At 33.6% G+C, this 23,891-nt stretch overlaps 1 protein-coding gene across 2 annotated transcripts in view; it reads left to right on the forward strand.

Moving 5' to 3' along the window:
* Positions 1-23,384, forward strand: part of TBC1D15 (TBC1 domain family member 15) — a 68,449-nt gene extending 45,065 nt beyond the window's left edge. Inside the window, exons 7-18 of one of the 2 annotated variants that reach the window (XM_025476584.3) lie at positions 58-108; positions 403-600; positions 1,660-1,788; positions 2,336-2,439; positions 3,541-3,635; positions 7,698-7,814; positions 12,866-12,966; positions 17,250-17,349; positions 17,783-17,880; positions 20,404-20,520; positions 21,050-21,136; positions 22,041-23,384. In XM_025476584.3, coding sequence (XP_025332369.1) covers positions 58-108; positions 403-600; positions 1,660-1,788; positions 2,336-2,439; positions 3,541-3,635; positions 7,698-7,814; positions 12,866-12,966; positions 17,250-17,349; positions 17,783-17,880; positions 20,404-20,520; positions 21,050-21,136; positions 22,041-22,262 — 1,419 coding nt within the window. In that variant the 3' untranslated portion in view covers positions 22,263-23,384. The remainder of the gene's footprint in view (positions 1-57; positions 109-402; positions 601-1,659; positions 1,789-2,335; positions 2,440-3,540; positions 3,636-7,697; positions 7,815-12,865; positions 12,967-17,249; positions 17,350-17,782; positions 17,881-20,403; positions 20,521-21,049; positions 21,137-22,040) is intronic. The other variant, XM_025476585.3, reaches the window with a different exon arrangement.
* Positions 23,385-23,891: the final 507 nt, after the last annotated feature.

Genomic DNA, 23,891 nt, shown 5'->3' on the forward strand with positions numbered 1-23,891 from the left:
TATTGAATATTTTCCGTTAGACTAGTGCACACTTCAAGAAATATTTTTTTTGTGAAGGCAGGACTGCTAGACAGAAGAATGCTGTTGTGGGCCATTCATCAATGGAAAGTAAGCACTGCATATATTTGTGATGTATGCAGATTGAATAAAGCCTGCAAATCATTTGTTTATCTGCAATTTAATCAGTAGCATTAACTTGCTGTGTAATATTCTCTTTTAACCAAATGAAAAGATTGGCTTAGAAAATAAAAATTTTTCTTCCCAGAAAAAAAAAAAAATCTTAGAACACTCTGTTTTAGTTCTGATTTCCCTTTAAAAACCTTTGCCCTTTTGCTCATGATAGTGGTATTTTTATTATTTATTTGAATTAATAATGATAATATTTCTCTTCTTACTACATAGAAAATTAAAAAGGATCCTTATACAGCAACTATGGTAGGATTTTCCAAAGTCACAAACTACATTTTTGATAGTCTGAGAGGCAGTGATCCCTCTACACATCAACGACCACCTTCAGAAATGGCAGATTTTCTTAGTGATGCTATTCCAGGTTTAAAGATAAATCAACAAGAAGAACCAGGATTCGAAGTCATCACAAGAGTGAGTGGACATTTATATTAACATAGCTCTCACATTTTAACAGGAGAAATGCTTTTTAAACATGTACTGAATATGATAGAAATAGAAACTCAGTTTTGGTTATATCTGCCTCTTTCTCATAATCCTTTCTTAAAACTTTTTTGCTAATATATCTAACAACTAATACTTGTTCTGCCTCCACATTGTTGGATTGTGCTGCTTCATTTACTGCTTATACTTTTTATTAGTTGGATCTCTTTTCCTTGATTACTTTTTGATGATAATGAACAGGTTGTTTGTTTCATTGAGTGCATAGCAGTGAATATGAGCCTTGCATATTGTTCCAAGTTCTCTTCCTAATTTATATGTTTTCTCAGTAGGCACCAGAGGCAGCTAGTCAGGACACTACTCTAGGGCTTTTATGCTTATGTGAATCTTTTCTTTTTTAAGGAAGATGGATCTTGGCCCTGAATTGTGGCCAATCTTTATATATGCCCAACAAGACTTTTGAATTTGCTACAATTCTAGGCTGTACATAGTTGGAACATTATAAATACAAAAATTGTAATACTTGAAGGGCTTATCTTGCAAATGGCATTTTTAAATTACCAACATCTGTTAATTGAATAAAAAACTGTAGAAAATACCAAGTGGAACTAATGGATCACGAATCAATTCTGAGAGCTACAAATTTTAGTTTGGAAGGAAAGCTAATTTTAGAATATGTTTAGTGGAATAATACTGTCTTTTCAAATAATAACAGCACACCATTTAATTTGAAGAGTCCCTTATGGAATTTACATGTCGAATGTTTTGTACTTATGTAATTGAAACTCAAAATAGCAAATATATTCCTGTCTCTGAATTTATTACTCTGTTATTTGTATGGTTAGTAGGAAGGAAAGTGTATGGAATGCTATTAAAGTTCATAAACAAAACATTGAAAAATAAGGGAAGATACTAGAAATGTTAGAAATTAACATTTGTGCCTGAGTGATAGTGTTTTAGTTATCGTTTCCGTGTACCTTGATTTAATATCACCGGTTAAAAGTGTATTCCATATTGCTTATCTTATTTTAGATTGATTTGGGAGAACGACCTGTTGTTCAAAGGAGAGAGCCAGTATCACTGGAAGAATGGACTAAGAACATTGATTCTGAAGGAAGAATTTTAAATGTAGATAATATGAAGCAGATGATATTTAGAGGGGTAAATACCTTAATATGGATGATATTTGAAACTGCTGATATTTAAATTTTCTTTTTTGGAGGGATGAGTAGAGTGTAGAGGGAGTCAGGGAATGAATTCCTTTTTGAATAATGATGCCTTAAAATCCCTGTAGGACAGAGACATCACAATCTTTGTGATGTCCCTTAGGATTGCGCGGTGGGGAGGGCGGGAGACCATTAAGCCTAGGGAAGAATAGTTTTCCTTACTTAAAGTTCTGTGGATTATATGAAGGAGGCGTGTATGTACCCCACTGGTAGTCGCCTTATTTAATAAGGATTGGACTTAGAAAGACTAATCAGTCCCACTGTCTTCTATAGAACAATACTCTGCATTGTTTAAGCTTTCTGAAAGTTTACATCTTCAGAACTAGAGGTCAAAAACAAGTTAGTATTCACTGAATTGAGTGAATATGTATAAAAACTGTCTCTTAAATATTAATCTTCCTGTATATTTATATGCAAGTTTTGTGAACTTAAAGTATTCCATTCTTTTTTACAACTGTGTTTAATATGCATGTTTTCTTTAGGGACTTAGTCATGCATTGAGAAAGCAAGCATGGAAATTTCTTTTGGGTTATTTTCCTTGGGACAGTACCAAGGAGGAAAGAACTCAATTACAAAAACAGAAAACGTAAGTAAGATCTTTTGTATGTTCACCAAAGAAATTAGTAACTCACTCATACAAAATAGTATAGGGCTTCTAGATGATTATTTTAAATAGATGAGGGTATGGGAAAAATAATTTTGTTTTCATCTTTATAGTTGAAAAATTGAGCTCTGTACTTTAAACTAGTCATTTCAAGCACTCCTTATAGTTGTGTTGGTGAATATGTAGAAATATAGTAAAAAAAAAAATTCCACTTCCTTTGTAAAAACATTTTGCATACTTGAAAGATAACTAATTAGATAGGGGTTTTTAAATACATCATCTTGATCCATTTTTGCAATTCATTATGAAATTATAAAAATGGCCACAAGAAGTATATTTACTCTTTAGGTTAATTACCTTTAAATTATTTTCCTGGTGCACTTGTAAATAAACTAGTCTTTCCTTCTTTTGGAAAACTTTCTGTTTTTTTAAGGTATTTCTCAGACTTGAAACTTAGACCAACTTTCCAGTTACCCTTCTCACTCCCAGTTCATCAGGGTAGCCTTTGATTGAAAGCTCACTCTGAATCATTATGTACATATTTAAACCTTCAGACAATCCTTTCTCTTTCAATACATTTGCCAATTATTCTAAGACATTTCACATTAACAGGTTTGTGAATAAACTGGTTAGAAAAATGGAAATCTAAAAAAAAAAAAAAAAAAGAAAAATGGAAATCTTATGTCACATTAAAAAAACAGCAATTTGTAGATTTGTATTTATAATTATTCACAAACTTTAGTGGTTAAAATATTTAATAACTAGAATACTTTTAGATATCATATTAAGGATTGAGGTAAATGTTTTTCTTAAAATCATACCTAAATTATTCTAGTAGTTTAAGCAAAGTTTATGGTATGTATAAGGTTATTTTATTTTTCCTTTGTATTTAATTATGTATCATAAGTAAACATTTCATTATCCTATTTATAACCTCACATCTCACTAGCATCATAAATGCTATGATATATTGTTTTTTTTTTTTTTTTTGCTATGATATATTGTTAATGGAAAAATCCATTTAGAATTTTTAAAAATACCGTGTTCTCATAGCTTTTTCTGGTATGAAATTGTTTTCTGTAGTGATGAATACTTCAGGATGAAACTACAATGGAAATCTGTCAGCGAAGAACAAGAGAAGAGAAATTCGAGATTAAGAGATTATAGAAGTCTTATTGGTAATTTTTTCCTAATTTTGGAAATGCATGAGAGGGGTTGACATTGAAGTCTTGATAAGATTTAAGGAGTGAAGGTATATGCTATGGAGATAGGGCTCAAAAGAGAAATCAGAATTAGAGAGTACATTAGAATGTATATTTGATGATCTTGGTTGTTCTCTTCCAATTAGGAATATGAATTCAGTCGGTATATGTACTGACATACTTCATTTTCAGTTCTGAACTATGAATTTTAAAAGGTTAATTTGCTTATTGAATTAATTTCATTCAAAAACCATTATGTCTCCCTTATTACAAAGAGTTTGTGTTTATTAATAGGAAAATTAGGAACTATAGATAAGCAAAAAAGAAGAAAATAAAGATTAACTTTGTTTCTGTCATCCATAGATAATTATAGTTAATAGACATTGGCTTATGTCCCTCCAGACCATCTCTAAATATACATTTATTTTATTTTTTTAATAAGTGACTTCAGATAGGAAATTTTTGTCAGTGTGTGAGAATTGAGTAACTATTGTGTGGGAATAATTATTTCATAAAAAAGAGATGTTTGACAGAATTTTACATTAAAAGAATTAGACTTATTTCCAAAGACTGAGTACTGGGCTACCTAGCTCTTACGGTAAAGGCCAGGTTGGTGTAAGTTATTGAAAGAATGCATAGTTACTGCTATAAGTGTCTTAAGTTTCAGTTGATAATCTCCATTGTACAAACTGAACCATTGAAAACAAAAATGGCTTGTCCAAGATCACATGGTTAAGGGCAATACCCAGTTTTAATACTCTTAACTATCTGGTTAGCTGGACTCTATATAATTTTAGGATAGCTTTGGATACTAGTGGAACTTATTTTTAAAATTTCCATTTTGCTTATGAATTTATAGCTTCATAAATAAAGATGGATGGAGTTTTGGTGGAGTGTTGGAAGTGATAACCTGATGGGAGTGAGTTTAGGAGGAAACAGGAGTAGTGGAATTGGTCACAATATATACAGCTCCTTTAAGAAGTTGTGCTCTACACAGATGGAGATAAAATGGCTGCTGTTAGAGGGGATAGTGAGATTGAGTAAGGTTTTTATGAAGATGAGAGAAACAGCAGTATGGTTGAAGGCTAGGTGAGAATGGATCCAATAGGAAGAAAAACGAAACTAGAGAGGGACACAAGAATTAACTAGGGCAATATCCTTGGGTGGATTTCATGCACAAGAAGGGGGATTGGATTTAGCCACCAGGATGGAAGCTCATTTAGAGTGATAGGTGAGAAGGGACTCTGCGAATGCAGGTATGTGGCTAAAATAGTGGGATCCTGGGGGAAGTTCTCTTTGGATAACTTCCATTTCTCAGAAATAGGAAGCAAGATCCTCATCTGAGAACCAGAGTTGGGAGGAAGTAACATTTTGGAGGCTTGAGGACAGAGGAGAAGATGTAAAGTGGTTACATGAATGGAGACAAGGAATGGATGAATGAACTAAAACATGTTTACCAGGCAGCGTTAGAGGCCCACTTGAGGTTTAGTTACAGCAAATGTAAAATGGGGTCTGTTGGCGGCATGGTTGTGGTTTCTTCAGTCTTCTTTAGCTATATCAAGTTAGATGGAGAGTTGGATTGAGTGAGGGCTTTTTTTTTGTTTTTTTTAAACCTAAGTACTAATAATCTTCTTTCTTGAAATAATTTCTAGAAATACTTTCCTTATAAAATATTCTTTATATATCATTTTTGATCCCTTTTTGTTTTCTGCCTGGCATGTTGCATCTAAATATACAAGAAGAAGGAATTGCAGATAGTTCATGAGGGTACAAATAATTTTTTACCATGTTTAAAACCCCCTGTTAAGGCAAATAATCTCTGTTGTCATTATGACTATGTAAATTGTGCTTGAGTTAATAAAAACGATAAACTTATGCACACCTTTTTATCAACACTGATTTGAGAATGAAACATTTTGATGTTTTTAGTTTTCTTTATTTTTTGTTTTTTATTTTTTTTTAAAGATTTTATTTATTTATGCATGAGAGACAGAGAGAGAGAGAGAGAGAGAGGCAGAGACACAGGCAGAGGGAGAAGCAGGCTCCATGCAGGGAGCACGATGTGGGCCTCAATCCCGGGACTCCAGGATCACGCCCTGGGCCAAAGGCAGGCGCTAAACCGCTGAGCCACCCAGGGATCCCCCTAGTTTTGTTCTTTAAAGATTTTATTTGTTAGAGCGAGAGAGAAAGCACACAAGCAAGGGGGAAAGGTGGGGCAGAGGGAGAGGCAGATGGTGAAGTAGACTGACCACTGAGCAGGGAACCCAACACAGGGCTCTGTCCCAGGACACCGAGATCGTGACCTGAGCTGAAGGCAGATATGTACTTGTTTTTCTTAAATCTAATATAGTGTATTTAATTTATTTATTTATTAAAAAGATTTATTTATTCATGAGAGAGACAGACTGAGAGAGTGAGAGGTGGAGACATAGATGGAGAAGCAGACTCCTTGCAGGGAGCCTGATGGGGACTCTATCCCAGATCCTGGGATCACGACCTGAGCTGAAGGCAGGCGCCCAACCGCTGAGCCATCCAGGCGTCCCTAAATCTCATATAGTATATTTTAATAGAAAGCTATAATATTGTTCTCATTTATATTTTTAAATGCCCTTACAGAATCTTTTTTTTTTTTTTTTTGCCCTTTCAGAATCTAAACTAATGTCATCCTTTATTGTTAGATTCTACTCTTCTGTAAAATAGCTGTCTCTTCACAAGTACAGGTGTTCCTGTGAGACTTTTCATAAGTCTAAATGGCATAAAGCAAAGAAATAATTACTATATTAACATATATGGAAGCTTTCTAAAGCATTCTCAGGCCCCCAAAATTACCTCTTTTAGGCTTTTTGCTAACAGATACACAAAATCAATCAAGGTACAACACAGAAGCCCACAGGCCCAGTTCAAGGCTATGAGGGCTTGATGCTGAGATGGGGATGTGGATCCCGGGAAGGAGCGTAGTGGGGCCCTCAAGCTGCCCAGGGCACGGACTGTCTCTGTGACCGTTCACTGCAAAACAGACACTGAATACTGTTTTCACTTGTCATCATGTTTTTTTTTTTGTAAAAGTGGATTAACAAAATCCACATCTTCTTTGGATTTCCTTTGGCTAGTGAAAACAGTTACTCATGCAAGTCTTTTGTAAAAGTGCAGACTTTTGAAAAGTAGGAGTACCTGTAGTGAGAGTGTTTTCAATTTATTCAGTTCAATGGGGTAGAGTGAGGGGAGAGATCAGATCACAACTTTTAAACAGAATTTATTATAGAATAGACTAAACTCTTTGAGTTTCTTTTAACTATTTCTTCCTCATTTAGTGAGGGATTTGTTTGGGGAACACCCTTTTAGTTGTAAAGCCTTTCGCTATAAGCTGCATTTAATAGGTATCAGTGTTTGTGGATTGAATTGTCAGTACAACTTGGGATACACTCATGGTGATAATTTCCAGACCTGTTCTTAATGTCATGAAATAATTTCCAGCACAATGTGGGTTTTCATTTTTTCAAAATTAAAATAAATTGCTTATACTAATATGTAAACTGAATAATGTCTATAGGGGAATAAGGAACTAATTTGTCCTGAAGATGATTGTGGAACATGACAAAGAAGTTAATAATGAATAAAGCAAATCTCTTTGATTACACTTGATTGCATAGTAGCTTTTTAAAATTACTGTTTTCAAGTAATATTGCCTATCACATGCATTCATGAGTGGCATTTTTATTTCTAACTAATGTGGATTATTGATGTTGCTTTTAATTAATGACAAGTGTTTTCTACTATTGCAAAATTTCTATGTTTAGATGAGAATTGAAAAATATTTGAAAATATACTCATGAGGAAGTGAACTGATTTTTGAAAAATATTCTAAAATTTTTTTTGTTGCATATCTGAAATGGAATTTGATGAATTTTTTCATTAAGTAAAAGGTCAGAGACAGTGAAATTAATAGCCAGAAAAATAATTTTGTTCTTGTAAGATGTAAGCTTTATAAAAATGTGTTTTTTGAAAGGTTTTCAAATATATAATGATTTTCCTCCTCAGAAAAAGATGTTAACAGAACAGATCGAACAAACAAGTTTTATGAAGGCCAAGATAATCCAGGGTTGATTTTGCTTCATGACATTTTGATGACCTACTGTATGTATGATTTTGATTTAGGTAAGTTCTCCTCTAATACCCTAATTTTAAAAGATTTATATATATTTATTTTGTATTTGAATTTATTAACCTGTTAAGACATATGTAACAGCTCTGTGGGTTAGTTTCTATAGTGATTGTTCTGCTGGACTGGAACTTAGAAGCCTATGATTCCTAGATGATGCGCTGAAGAGCGCTGAGTCTCCACAGCATACTCTCGGGGCATTGTGGAATATTTTAAATTTTTGAGAGAGATAGTGGCATCTGTAAGGATACTGCCCTGAGTCCAAGCTGAAGTAGTTCAGAGTTTCAGCATTAGACCTCCATATTCCTCCTGATAAAGTTAGTTTTTGCAAAGCAGGGCTTTTGGCCTTGCTGTGATAATAAGCAAGTACAGTATGAAAATAGGTGAAGGACAAGAAGTGAGGATGGTGGTATCCAGTTGGATTCCAAGCTTCGAGAAGTAGTGCAGTGTCAAGAGGTGCTAAGTTCACGGGACATAAATAGTTATTAAGTTGTTTGGGTCTGAGTACTTAATAAATGGAAATGTTAGTTATTTCTTTAAGCCCAGGGCTGCCTTAGAAAAAATTACTAAGACGTTAAGAGTCTGTGAACTGAGAAAGTTTGGGAACCTTTGAAATGCTTTCCTGCCTTGTGAAGGAAAATACTGATGTGATATCTTGGACGAGCCATGCAGATAGTTATCTAGGCCATGTGGAGCTTTACTCTCTTTCCTTGGTAAGTGTATTTCCTACCAAAGTGGGTTAGAAAGACAAGCTGGAAGGGGCAGTAGTGGATTGTGTGGAGAAGGTATAATGGGTAGAAAATCTAAGGAACTAATATTTTAAGGGGTAAGAGAATTTACGCTGTTTCTTAAAAGAAAATTCTTTAAATATTAACCTTTAAGTATAAGTAATGGAAAAGTTTCTCAGTTATCTACCATGTGAGTGATTCCCAAGTAGAGAATAACAGAAATAGAGGTTTTCCAGATTATTTTCATAGAGCTAAAGACATCTTTTGGAGAAGATAGTTGGATATTTAGCATATTAAATCTTAATGAACCTTGAATTACGGTATATTTTCCTCACAGCTTGTATCTCTGTGAATTCCTCTTCTTTCATATTTTAGGGGAAGATGTAAACTCTTTTGTGGATCTTGAGGCATCAGCCTCTTTGGTGACACTAAATTGAAAACCACAGATTTCTCTTTAAATTGTAAAATTTAGCCAGCCCTATCTATCACTCCTCAAATTGGATCATTGAAAACATATTGCTAGAGTGTTTTTCAGGTTAGAACGTTATCATACTTGATTTTGACTCATTCCCTTTTGATGAAGTAGGGAAATAATCCCAATTTTATGAGTAAAGTTAAATGTGTCTTAGAGTGTGACTCAAGGTTGCACAAGTAGTCTATGTTGGACTGGGAGAGAGACCCAGGTCTTTATTTCAGGCTGGCGTTTTTATCTCTACACATCTACCATGCTGACCCATTGTCATTTTACTATGGGGACTAGGACCATAGTCTTAGGGAACAAGAGGCATTGCCCTGTACTCTCAGGTAGATAGTTTTGAGATAGGAATTTATGCATATATTTAGGAGTTCTTGAATGCTCAGTTTTTTCAGGGCATAGTCGCAGACCAGCTAATTGGGTAAATTGCTATCTTCATTTGTCAAAGGACAAATGTTCCTTAACAGGAACACAGCAAAGGTTTCTGTTTAGAACTCTAGCCTTGTGAGGACCCAAGGTAATTTTCATAAAGCAGTAGACCAAATTTCTTGTGTTTTGCCATGGCAAAGTAACCTAGGCTGTAAATTTACTCCTGTAGGTAATTTTATCATATTGAATTGTTTGGGGTCATAGCCCATATAGATGAGGTATGGATATATTTACATCGAATTCAGTCTCATTAATGGTGAAGGAAATAGAAATTACCAAAGCAGACAGAAGAACCCAAGGAAGAACAATTTTTAGTTAGTGCAAAGTCACTAAGAATGTTTCTATGGGAGGTATCTTTTTAAATGATACATGTACATAATGATGATCCTAAATAACCAATAAAACATTAAGCTATACTTAAAATACTGTATGTAATAAAGCAGTGTCTAATTTTAAAAAAATGATTTCCAACTCCGAAGATTATTATTTTTTACTTGATTCTCTAAGGGCTAAGCTTCAGTTAACCTGGAAATTGACCTATATGTAGGTGAAATTTTTCTTTTCAGTGTAGAAAGGTATACATTAGGATGATAAGGAGTTCATTTCTCACACCTCCCCCCGAAACAAATTTGCTATGAAAATAATTTTAGGGAACTACTTGAGAAATTGTAGTAGTGCTGATTAAGATGTGCATCAGTCAGCACTATTGCAGGATCTTAGTGTCACTGAATGCTAATTTAAACAGCTTTAATCTTTCTTTAATTAAAAGGAATTTGTACATTAATTCCACCCCCGCAACTCATGACATACCCCAAAGAACATCATGTATAAAATAAAATAGATTAAAAGCAACTAGAGTATGAAGATTAATTTGACTACTTGCTTCAACTAAGGCTGGTATAAGAAATGTGGTAGTGATCCCATATAAAAGCTGAAGACTTAAATGATTAAATTAGCTTCTTAGAAATTTTTATTCATCATAACTTCATAATAAAGCACTTTTTTCCCCAGACGAAAGGTGCTTTGTAAATCTTTTGAATTGCACACTTTGAAATATTTTTTATAGACAATATGCAGTTAGACCCAGTAAACTAGTACTCTTTTGCACTTTGTTGAATTCAGATGAAATTTATTTATTTTTTACATCTTTTAAAAGTTAAATTCAGTTTGCCAACATATAGTATAACACCCAGGGCTCATCCCATCAAGTGCCCTCCTCAGTGCCTGTCACCCAGTAACCCCCTCCCTCCAGCCACCTCCCCTACTGTAACCTTTTGTTTCCCAGAGTTAGGAGTCTCTCATGGTTTGTCTCTGTATTTTCACACTCAGTTTCCCTCCTTTCCCTTATAATTCCTTTGACTATGTCTTCTATTTCACGTATGAGTGAAACCATTGTCCTCCAATTGACTTACTTCACTCAGCATTATACCTTCCAGTTCCATCCGCATCAAAGCAAATAGTAAGTAGTCATCCACTCTGATGGCTGAGTAAAATTCCATTGTATATATAGATCACATCATCTTTATCCATTCATCTGTCGAAGGACATCGTGGCACCTTCCACAGTCTGGCTATTGTGGACACTGCTGCTGTGAACTTTGGAGTGCAGGTGTCCTGGTGTTTCACTACATCAACTTGTAATATACATCTATGAAGGCAAGGGAAACAAAACCAAAAATGAACAATTGGGACTTAGTCAAGATAAAAAGCTTCTGCACAGCTAAAGAAACAGTCAACAAAACTAAAAGACAGCCTACAGAATGGGAGCATATCAAATTTCTTTCATGCTTTAATTGGTTTAGGCTTTATATTTGTCATTGCTTTCTCTGTGTCAGTGCCATGTAGAAAAGTGCTGATAACAGTTTAATCTTCCTTCCAACCTATTTCTTCTTTTTTTCTTTAAGTGTTTTTATTAGGGTTCTCCAGGGGAACAGAACCATTACGATTATGTATATTTATATATTTTTAATTTCTGTTTATATATATATATATATATATATATGTATCTATATATATGTATATTTAGTATAATTTAACATATATATACAGAAAGGGAAAGAAAAAGATTCTTCTAAGGTATTGGCTCACATTATGGAGACTGGGAATTCCCACAATCTGTTGTCTGCAAGTTGGAGACCCAGGAGAACCGGTGGTGTAGATGCCAGTTCAGATCTGCAAGCATGAGAACCATGAGCTCTAAAGGCAGATCAGTGTCCCAGCTCAACAGCCAGGCAGAGAACAAATTCAACCTTTCTTCATCGTTTTATTCTCTTCAGGCCGTCGTCAATGGATTGGGTGGTACCCAATCTTTTAATGGCTCAGCACACATAGATTTTTGTAAATTGTAAGAATGTAAGCTTTGGGCTTGCACAGACTATATGACTTCACACTACATTTTGGGGAAAAAAACCCCTCTATGTACCTTTAACAAATATACAAAAGTTACCAAAGTTGAATGATAATATATATGTAAAAAGGCATAGTATGAACTTTTTGTCCCTTTGTTCAAGAATGTGTCTTAAATCTGAAATCAATTGTAAAACAGGAAAATTGAGAATTTTATTTTTTAATAACTAAAAAATAAGCTTGGCATGTTCAGTTGGAAAGCAAAACCAAGACTTTTTGCTTAAGTGAGGGGCCTGATATCTTTCCAGTTTTTCTTTTTAATCATGGGCTGTAATTGTCATGGCTGAGAAATTAATAACAGCATCAAGATAAAGGTGGTCAGAGTGGTACTTTCAGGTACAGAGTATTCATTGGATTAAAACCAGTTGCTAGCATTAATTGTGCATAGAGTAACAAAAGAAAGGCAAAAAGAACATAATGACTATTTTAATGAAAGTGCATAATTTTGGTATGACTTCTGGTGTAGATTACCAGTGATCTGGTGGCTAAAGCAGTTGAACCCTTTTTCATTATTTGTTTTGGCTTGTTCATGGCAGTTAGGTGCTGTTGGCTGCTTGGCCCCTGAAATATTCTTCCCCTTGAGTTTTACAACACTTTTTTTCCCTTGATTTTTCTTTTTCCTCTTTACTTCTGATTCTACTCCTACTCAGTCCTTTGAGTATATACTCTTACCTTTGATGTTCCTCTGGGTTTTCTCTTCACCCCTCCTCTTTATCATAATAATTTTGCACACTATTTGTTAATGTTACTACCCTCACTTGAAATGATGTCTAAAGTAAGACACATAATAGCAGCTATCTATCTATCTGCTTGACATCTCAGTCTAAAACAGCTCCTCTTTCTTATCTGATTACTGGACTTCCTCCTTGTTTATTTTCTTGGTAAATGTCAGTATCTACCAGTTTCTAAAACCAAAGAAAAGGTGAAATTATAAGTGAAATCGTGGTGATATACACAGAAGGATACATAAAGTTTAGGTTCTCAGTCATGATTTTTTTTTTCTTTCTTAGGGTATGTTCAGGGAATGAGTGACTTACTTTCTCCTCTTTTATATGTGATGGAAAATGAAGTGGATGCCTTTTGGTGCTTTGCCTCCTATATGGACCAAATGGTAAGAATAGGGTCTCCTTCCTTTAATCAAACTAATTTTGAAAATTTAGGTTGGGTAATCTTATAAGGTTGATGTTTGTATTTGGCCAATTATGGTGGAATTAAAAAAAATTGCTCCCATGTTTGTTTCTTTTTTTAAATAGCCTTTTCAAGGGGCTTGAAAATGTGGACATTGTTTTTAATACTAAAAGTAGATAGTAAGTGCCTGTAGCACAGGAATAATCAGAATTTAGTATCAGTGAATTCTTGTGTTCTGCAGAAGAGCTATGAGTCATTATAGAATATTGATGAAATAGATGAATTCAATGCCTGTGAAGTAGTTGAGCTTTCATATCACCTGCTTTGGAGATAAAGCTTAGTCATGCCAAGTAATATCCTTACTTTTTGTGAACATTTTGGGTTTTGTCATTATAGTAACTGATTTTTCTTCTAGATCTGTTTGAACTATTTGTAACAGTGACACTTTCTTAGTAATTCATTTTTATTTTTTCAGAAGCATGTGATATTTAGAGTTGAACTATGTTTATATATACATATTATTACAAAGGACATTTTATCTATTGATAATAGCTTGAATTATCGATCAATTCTGGGACAATAGCACAGAGTATTAACAGGGAAATAAAACAACAGCCTTCTCAAGTAATTTATTAGAAAGAAAAAAAAAAGAACAACAGAGGCCTAAGAGTAGATAAAGGCATATGAAATCCAAAGACCTGACTACATAGGTCACTGTACTGTTTCAGAGAAAAACTAATGTATTTGATGCTGGACCTTGATGGTGGGTATTCAAATGGCTTGGTCGCAAGGGGATAAATATTTTGAATATGTAATCATATAAAGTGTTTCCCTGTAATAAAGGTTATAATTCATTCTCTGGGATACAAATGTGGAATATAGAAGTAACCTCTTTTTTCCTTACTTCTGTTCTTCCCCTCTTGCTGGCCAATTTTTCTTTTCCAATTTTTCCCACTTTTATCTATTTCTTCAAGTCTCTTACCCATGGTTCCAACTTATCCTCACTTCTACTTCTTTTACAAATGCATATTTGATAAGATTTGATAGTTTAAAAATATCTTTACTATAAATAAGTATTCAAAGTACATAGTTGTGACCGTGAGTTAATGTTTTGGATTATTTGGAAAGATTTATTAATTGCAGTAATCTGCTAATATCATAGTTTGTCTTCCTTACCTTTTTGATTGATTGATTTTACCTGCCTTCTTAGTTCCAATTACTCCCAAGTGCTCTAGAAACCTGAGGCATTTGTTATAAAGGTCTGTACAACTGATACTAATTGTATAAAAGTTGTTGTCTGCCTTTCTTGTGTTTTTGTTTATCCTCTTTTCGCTAGAGCTAGTATGTTCCTTGATAAAAGGGTCATGTCTTTGTTTAACTAGTTTTCTGGTATGCTTCCAGAATCTTCCTAATGCCAACATGAGGTTTTTGTGCAACAGATTTTTGTAGAATAAACACATGAATATTTCCCCAGTGCTTAGTTTAGACCTTTCCTTATGGTAGGTATTCCAGAAAAATTAACATGAACATACTGCATTTAGATTTATATAATAATAACCTTCATAAAATTGAGCCAGTATTGGCATGTTCAAAAAAATTGGCTTATGATGCCATATATATATATACACATATATATACATACACACATATACACACACATATACATACACACATGCATGCGTGCATACATACTTGTGCACGTATTTAGGTCTCAAATATAAAGATTTTTAACATCTTTAATATACACTCTACAGTCTTTTTGTCACTTTTGTGTATGATGGTACAAATTAATTCTTCTTTTTTCATATAGTAAATGTTCTCTGTGCTTGCCTTTTCCATTGAGGATGGTCTGGGGATTTTTCTAGTCTTTATTCTAAAAAAAATCTCTTAATATATTGTCTACTAACTTTTTTTTCAATTTGAATAAAAGGGTAATGTTGCAATCAAAATAATCTGCATGATTATTTTTTACTGCATTGCTGTTGGTTTGGTGTCCTTAAATCTCTACTGCTTTTGACTCCTTCTTTTTGTTTTACAGCTTTACTTCATGTAAGTTTTTATTCATTTTGTGATGACTGAACCTAATGTCCATAGATTTACTTTTGTTATATTTACTCCTATCTCATGTAGGCATAGGCATAGACTGTGTGTCTATTATAGAAATATTATGGAAAGATTAGCAAAATGATCTAATAAACTTTCTTATCCTCACCATTCATTTTGCCGTATACATTAGTTCTTTCCTTCCTTCTCACCTCCCTCCCCATTAATAGACACGTGTATATGTATATATATGCATATAGATGTATATGTATGTATACGTGTATATGTGTATATGCACACACACATAGGTATTTGTATGCACACACGTGTTTATTTCACAGATATGGTTGAAGCCGCTTATCCATTTGTATATCCATTGTTGATCTCATTTTCCTTCTCCCGGAGTAGCTACTTTACCAAAGTTGGCTTCTGTCATTTTGGGAGTGCTTCATTTTATAGCTGATTATGCCATGTTGGTTGGTACTCCCAGACAAATTACCTTTGGCCGTCATAGTAAAAATGATGCTGCTAATCAGAGAGCTGATTTTGCCTTTCTTTTACAGGTCTATGTGGTAAATGTGAAGCAATAATATCCCAAAGGCTTGTGTCAGTCTAGTCAACTAGTTCTTTAAGGCATAAGAGAATAATCCAATTTTTTTTTTAAGATTTATTTATTTATCTTAGAGAGAGGGTGTGTGTGTGCAGGGGGAGGAACAGAGAGAGACGAGAGCAAATCTCAAGCCGACTCCCTGCTGTGGGGGGTTGGATCCCATGACCCTGACACCATGACCTGAGCCGAACTCAAGAGTCAGATGCTTAACCTACTAAGCCCCCCAGGTGCCCCTAGAAATCAGTTTTTTTAAGAATCAGTAGCGTTAAATTTTTATTTTAGTTTAGTTTCCTTTCCAAGAATAATGCTTTGTCTCTGAAACTTAAAAAAGAAGTTTGAGGGAAGAGATGTTGTCCTTAGGCTTTTTTTTTTTTTTCTTAGGCTTTTTTTATAAGCATTAGGACAGTAGGTCACAGAGGGTTTGGGGCACATGGGTAAAAGGGATTGGAATGTTTAAGGAGACTTACGATTATTTTGGTCTCCCCATCCAACTTCCAATCCTTGACTAAAGTTTTCGTAAGGGAGTCTACGCAACTTTGCAGAGTTCTCATACTTTGTGATCTCAGGACCCAGTCCTTCATACTCTTAAATACTATTGAAGACTCTGAGAGTTTATGTAGGTTATATCTCTTGATGTTTATCTATATGAAAATGCTGAAAAGTATATAAATATTTATTAATTATTTAAAAATAACAATAAACCTTTTTATACTTTAACATACATTTTTTATTTTTTACTTTTTTAAAAATTTATTTATTCATGAGAGACAGACAGAGAGAGAGAGGCAGAGACACAGGCAGAGAGAGAAGCAGGCTCCATGCAGGGAGCCTGCCGTGGGACTCGATCCCGGGTCCTCAGGATCACACCCTGGACCGAAGGCAGTGCTAAACCGCTGAGCCACCTGGGCTGCCCCATAACATTTTTTTAAACGAAAAATAACTTTTCCAAAACAGAAACAATTTTTTGAGAAGGATTGTTTTCCATTTTCTTTGATGTCTAGTTTAATGGAAGACAGCTGGATTTTCATATCTGCCCCTATATTCAGTCTACTCTGATATCACTCCTCATACAGCATTTAACCTTGTGGGAAAATTTAAAGTGCAAAATGCATATACTATTTTAGAATTGTCATGAAAATGGTTTTGACTTCTCAGATTCCCTAATGTCACCAAATTTAAGAAGTAATTAAAGTAATTAATTCTTCAAAATAAGGTATATGTTACAGCTAAAATTAATTTTATTTTATATGACAATATGAAGAAATATTTAACAATGGAAGTGATCTGATAAAAGTTTGTTCCCAGATGTTTGTTTTGTTTCACCAGGTTTCTTATTTGATGTAAGAAATAAGTGTATCAGTCTATAGTTCTGCATTCTTCTTTATCTAAGTGAAATGAATACAGGAAAAAAAATAATCCTTAGTTTAAAATCAAGGGTTCTCTTTTCCTCTTTAATGTTGCCATAGCTTTTTAATTTGTTGTGATAGTTTAAAAATATAACCAGCGTGGTATAAGTGCAACATTTGTCCTTAGACTCTTCGTTTAGTTATCAGTGCTTTTGTACAATAAAATGTTTGTTTTATTTATGTGGTGACATTTATTTCTCTTTAAAGCATCAAAATTTTGAAGAACAGATGCAAGGCATGAAAACCCAGCTAATTCAACTGAGTACCTTACTTCGGTTGTTGGACAGTGGATTTTGCAGTTACTTAGGTAAGTTTAATGAATCAAATTATGTACCCAGCACATTCTAAGGTGATTTACAGAAAGAAAAATGTAAAGCACTATATTCAAGGTACATATTACCCTATTGCTGTTGCCTAAGTTCCTTTGAGGAACAAAAGTGTGGGACCAAACTGTCTTTGTATAATTGTGCCTTAAAATAGTTTGTTCATAAAATGACTTATTTGTTGTTATTTTATGGTTTTCTTTAAACAATTTTTTTTAAACAAATTTGAATTGTTTCTTGGCATTAGTAGAAGGTAATTAAATTTATAGACTTCTAATAAGCTGCATAGAAAAATTTGAGTTTGAAATAGGTCACTGTATTCTGAGATAATCAGTGTAAGGGTAAGCCATATATGTGTGTGTGTATGTATGTGTGTGTGTATATATATATATATATTTTTTTTTTCTTTCTGTTTAGAATCTCAGGACTCTGGGTACCTTTATTTTTGCTTCAGGTGGCTCCTAATCAGATTTAAAAGGGAATTTAGTTTTCTAGATATTCTTCGATTATGGGAGGTAAGTAAATTCTTAAATTATTATACAAACACTTCATTCTGTAGAATATAAATGGATCCTAATAGCCTAACTGAAATTTCTAAAGTATGTTACAAAGTTGTGATGGTTTTGCGGTCTCTCCTTAATGATCTTGAATTAAATATTTGGTCTTCGGAGCATTTTCCTGTAAATCACAATCCTCATGAGATTTGGGGCCATGAGTCTTCCCAGAACCACTTTTCTAGACCACTCATATTTGTGTTCTTTCCTTGGGAGATTTAACTTTATGTGAGGCTGCCACATTCTGGTATAGATTTGTACAGAGTTCAAGGAAGTTTTGACAGTTGTGATGGCACTTTGTAGTCTGAAGTATTGGGAGGGAGCTGTTTTTCTTTTTTATGATTTTATTTCTTCATGAGACACAGAGAGAGGCAGAGACACAGGCAGAGGGAGAAGCAGGCTCCATGCAGGGAACCCAATGTGGGAGTCGATCTCAGGACCCAGAGATCACGCCCTGGGCCCCCCACTGTTTTGCTTTTTAAAAAAAAATTTAGAGAAAAATGCTGAGAATAATATAGCAAACATCTTATGAATATACAATCATTTACTTAGTTTCTACCTCATAGATATTTTGCTTGTTTGCACCAGCAGTGTTGCAATGAACATCTTATTTAACACTAAGGCAAGTATCTTTTTTTTTTTTTCAAACTAAGGCACGTATCTTAATATTCAAATTTTCATGTATATCTCTGAATATGTCCTTAGAATAAATTTCTAGATACCTCTGAATCAAAGACTAGTCAGCTTTTAAGGCTGCTGATAGATTTGCCAAATTATTCTCAAGAAAAGATGAGGAATGATTATTTTCCAGAATGGGCATACTGAAGGTAGGAAAGGCCACATTTAATCACTCTCAGCTTGGACTCAGACCTGATTACCTTAGCTAATTACTTGGGTTGAGGAGATGGAACATAACTGTGGATTAATGAACAAGCAAACATCCCATCATCCATATTTAACATATGTAAACATTTTGCCATATTTACTTCTATTTTTTCTCTTTTTTCCCCCAAGAAAAGAATTAAAGATATAGCTAACATCTTCTTTAATCTCCACCCCAATCCCATTTCCCTCTCCCCAACTCTAGAGGATATTCATGATCATGTTTTTGATGTATATCCTTTTATTCATGTTGGACTCTTTTATTTGTTAACTTGATAAAAAATTATTATTTTCTTCTAAAATATCTGTTGTTAACAGATCAGTGTGCTTTTAAAATAGAATGTTGAGTGTAATGACTAATTGCTACCTTATCTTTATAAAGGCAAGGGATTACAGAAATTCTTCCAAGGAAGAAATGGGGGAAATAATCCATCTGGATAATAAATAGACACATATAGTGGAACCCTTGTGTCCTCTGAGACTTTTACAGCTGGAAATTGGTCCCTATACTTTTGGTGACCATGCTACCATTAAAAGTGATGTGCTGTTTGAAGGATCTCCTTGCTTTGTGTGTGATGGCTTCCTCTGTTTGAAATTAGAAGTAAAACTCACATATTCCTTAATTTGGAATTGTATTTAATTGAACATAATTCATTTTTGAGGGCCGTTATGAAATTTAATCTCAGAGGTTTGATAATTAAGCAAACTTCTCAACTTCCTTTTTATAGGATGGATTGAAAATATTGTTACTATGTAGCTAGAATAAACCTTGATCTGATTACCAAATCCAACTTTTGAATGAAAATTTTGAGGTTAATTGCATTGTAATTAAAAATTGAATTTAGTCCAAAAATTATTCAGCTTGATTTACTTTTGATGAAAGAAGTAAAAACATTTCATGTATGCATTTAGTAGTATTATTTATGTGGGTCTTTTTCTCTTCCTAGATAAGATATTATTATGTACATTGATAGGAAATGAAGGCTTTAAATTTGAGGTCATTGTATTTAAGAAGTGTGGCTATTGATCAAATATTTTATCCATTTAGGTATAAATTTTGGGTAGTTGATTCAGTTTTTGTCACAATCAGGGACACACTGTGTAATGTAATATAATGTAGAGCTATCTCTGGGTGGTTTTGATTCCATGTACTCTTTAACTGAATTTTTCTTTCATATCCACAATTTGCCCTCCCCTGCCCCCCCCCGCCGAGATTAAAGGTGACTTACAAGTGAGAAATTGAACTGAAGGGTCAGAAAAATACTGAGAATGCCTCTAACCCTTATACCTTAAACTCATGGATGTAGCTTCTTAATTAATACCATTTATTATATAAATTAGGCTCAGTCATATCTTACTGTAGTTACCTAAAGGGCCACATATGGAATTAATCATACTCACATAATGTTAAACTTGATGTTAGTTACCTGTGTAGGTAAAGGTAAGACTTTACCCCCAATTTCCTCACTAGAGAAACAGTGTCTACTCCATCTAGGCCCCTTCTGCGTTTCATAGAAGTCATTCAGAGTTCAGCATTGTTTCTGTGAGGAAAATATTGTAGAATTGATATAGTGTACTAAATAGTTCTATTTTTTTTTATAGGTAATGTGGACTGAACTGCCATGCAAAAATTTCCATCTTCTTCTCTGTTGTGCTATTCTCGAATCCGAAAAGCAGCAAATAATGGAAAAGCATTATGGGTTTAATGAAATACTAAAGGTAGTTATTTCTTTAATTTAAATTTGAGTATTTTGGCTCTTTCGTCTGTTTGATGGTACTGATATACAGAACATTTTCTTGGAGCTTTATTGATTGAATCCCTTGAGTAAAACTTAAATTATATCAATAACACCTAATATTAGGACTGGCTCTCTGAGAATGACAGTTCAATGAATACATACTGGCCAGTTATTTTTACCTGGGTAATTAGGAAGAAAAGGAAATTCAGCAAATTCTCTTCTGTGTAGTTTAGTTTTCTAAAAAAAAAAAAATAATTGTCTTTTGCTTATAACTTTGAGATAGTAGACTTGGGACAGCTGCTAGATTTAATGTCCCATAAGTTTATTAGCTATTCTTTAACTTTAAAACTGAAAGATAGATTGAATTTCCTGCTGATTTGTAGTATGAATACTTTTATTTTAAGGATTTTATCTGCAATGAAATATATCTGGTAATAAATTGTTTATATAGTAGAATATAATAGTGCTTTTAGTTTCAATTATCATTTTATTTTATGGATTCATTTTAGCATATCAATGAATTGTCCATGAAAATTGATGTGGAAGATGTACTATGCAAGGCAGAAGCAATTTCTCTACAGATGGTAAAATGCAAGGTATGGTGCAGTGTTTTAAATAATTGTAAGATTTTTTGTTTGTTTTTGGTGGACTGAGGTCAAGAAAGAATTTTTCTTCATAGAAGTATAATAAATGGCAATTTTAGTAAGCTGAAGCAGACAACAAGCATTAGTTAGCATTTTGTTTACCATTATTGATTTATAGCACTTAATTGAAAATAGTCGATTAATTATGCTAGATAAGAAATAGTATAGCAAAATGGCAAACATAATGAAACCGTTTCAGCAACAACTAAAGAGGCTGTATTATTCAGTCTGACTACAGACTGGAACCTCTAATTAAATGATATCCCCAAATAAAGACAGATGCTAATCAGAAATAATTAAGCAAATGGTATTTAGAGTGTCTTTACAATTGTACTAGCCAAGTTCTTAGTCTTTCTAAAAAAAATTATGACCTAAATTGTTCTCTTTGAGGTATTTTGGCTTTTGCACTTTTATGAGAGTTCTGTTTGGTCTTTGTGTCATTTGTTCATGGTTCCAAATACTTACTTTGGTTCACTTCTGCAAACATTTATTTGGTAGCTGTTCTGTTCAAAATATGCCAGTGAGACACTTCTTTAAGGAACCTTGTACATTGAGGGAGCAAATTGGAGTATAAATAAGCTCTCGTTTAATATCTAAGATTCTATAATAGCAATGAAATAAATACTAACTGTTAAAAAACTTAACATTTGTGAGTGGTAGGGTGGGGTGGAGAGTGACTAATTTGGGTAAGAAGATTAGGGAACTTATGAAAAAAAGTGGTTAGGATTTCATTTGGAGTGGATAAGGAAGGTGTGAAAAGATACATAACTATCACACTGTTAGAATAAATGTTCAGATTCTGGAATCTACATATCTTGAGTAGAAGTGTTATTTTGTGAATACTTTTCCTCTATAGGAATTGCCACAAGCAGTTTGTGAGATCCTGGGACTTCAGGACAGTGAAGTGACAACACCAGATTCAGACACTGGTGAAGATGAAAACATTGGCATGACTCGTTGTCCTACGTCTACATTTCAGAGTGACTCCTTGCCCGTACTTGCCACTAGTGGAGCCAGAGATGACAGCCCAACACAGATAGCAATGTCCCCAAATGTTAGCAGATTAACACCTGCATGATCATTCTTCTTGCTTAATTTTTGAAGAGACACTTTGTTGCAGCCTTTTGCAAGTACTTGAAAGGTGGAAATTTAAAATCTTGGTATTGATCATGCTTTAAGGTTTATGGAAAGAAAGTGTACTGATGTTCTTGCATTAAAGCTTTACAAAGATTTAAACTAATTATTTTTGTAGTTACTTCTACCAAATAGCCTTTCCTTTTCAATAACATTCCTTAGTATTTTTATAGCCAAGTACATTTTATTTTCTTGCTGATGAACTGGAATTGGATAAATATTACAAGTGGATGAGTTGGAAATTATGCACTTTGAAAAACATTCACTTTGTTTACTCTAAGTTTAGTGGGTTTTGGATTTGATTAAATTAAATGTTGGGCCTTTCTATAGCATTCTAAGCTGAGAAGTAGATTGTGTTACCCAAGTGATGAAATAAAAGAATTTGTTTTTCTCTATTGTTTACAACAATACTCAGCTTAAATATTTATGCTGGTTGAATGTGACTTAAATTGGATATTTTCATCAATGCAATTTAATGTGTAGATAAAAAGAGCTATTTCAACCATAATAAGTGGATTGGCAGTATATTTTTTACATTGAAGTTTTCTTCACTTGTATATAAAAACTATATAAGTACTTATTTATGAGTATAAAAAGGATAGGCATATTTTCTTTAACTGAATAAACTTGACTATTGATTTATATGATCTGATTTGACAAAAGTAATACATAGCTTCAGTATGAGATCTTTTTCAAAACTATTTTCTTAACCAAACATTTATTTCATGAGACTACATTCAACCCTGTACCTGGTGTAATTTTAAAATTAATTGCTTGTAACCTCATTTTACTAATAATGTGTTTATTATCTTTCCTAATAATGCATTAACTGATTAATCAGGTCTTTAAATTTTTATAAAATGCTCTTTGCAAAAAGCTTGTGTCAAAAATTTCAATATACTATCACGAGTCTCAAAATAATACTTTTTTGTATATGAATGAAGCTGTTGTTTTTACCATGCAGTGTTGCATGATTTTAAGTTATGTGAAATTAACATAACTGATTCCGTTTTATTTGTAATTTGTTAACTCTTGTACATATCATTAAAATAAACTTGAAGTTGAAGTAGTGTTTTCAGTTAAATTACACTTTAGAAGTAGTCTGCTAGTTCTGCATTGGAAGGAAAAGAATCCAAGTTGGCCCCCAGCACATTTTCTATTTTTTTGTGATTGAAACAATCATTGGAATGAGTTATGGACGTGAGGAAGAAATACGACCCCTTTTATAACCAAAAACAAATTTTCATCAGCATGGACTTGAGCATAGTGTTGTCTTGGAGGATGTAATTGTCTGACCCAGGAAAGCAACTCCTACAATTGATGTTAATAATGTAAAATAAAAGTTAGGCATTTCTGAAGTGGTCCAGGAGATAGATTTTTTTCCCTCCAGAAGACGGAACCAAATGAACTTTTTTCCTACTTGAGTATTAACTGACAATCATGACAGTAGAACCATTAGATTTTAGTTTTTAATATCATATGTGTGTTATCTTTCATCAGTTAATAATGAGTAAGCCTATTTAGACAAAAAAAGTAAACGGATCAGACACTCGGCGTCTCCAGCCTTTCATTT

This window comes from Canis lupus, chromosome 10, assembly GCF_003254725.2.
Source record: "Canis lupus dingo isolate Sandy chromosome 10, ASM325472v2, whole genome shotgun sequence".
Lineage (NCBI taxonomy): Eukaryota > Metazoa > Chordata > Mammalia > Carnivora > Canidae > Canis > Canis lupus.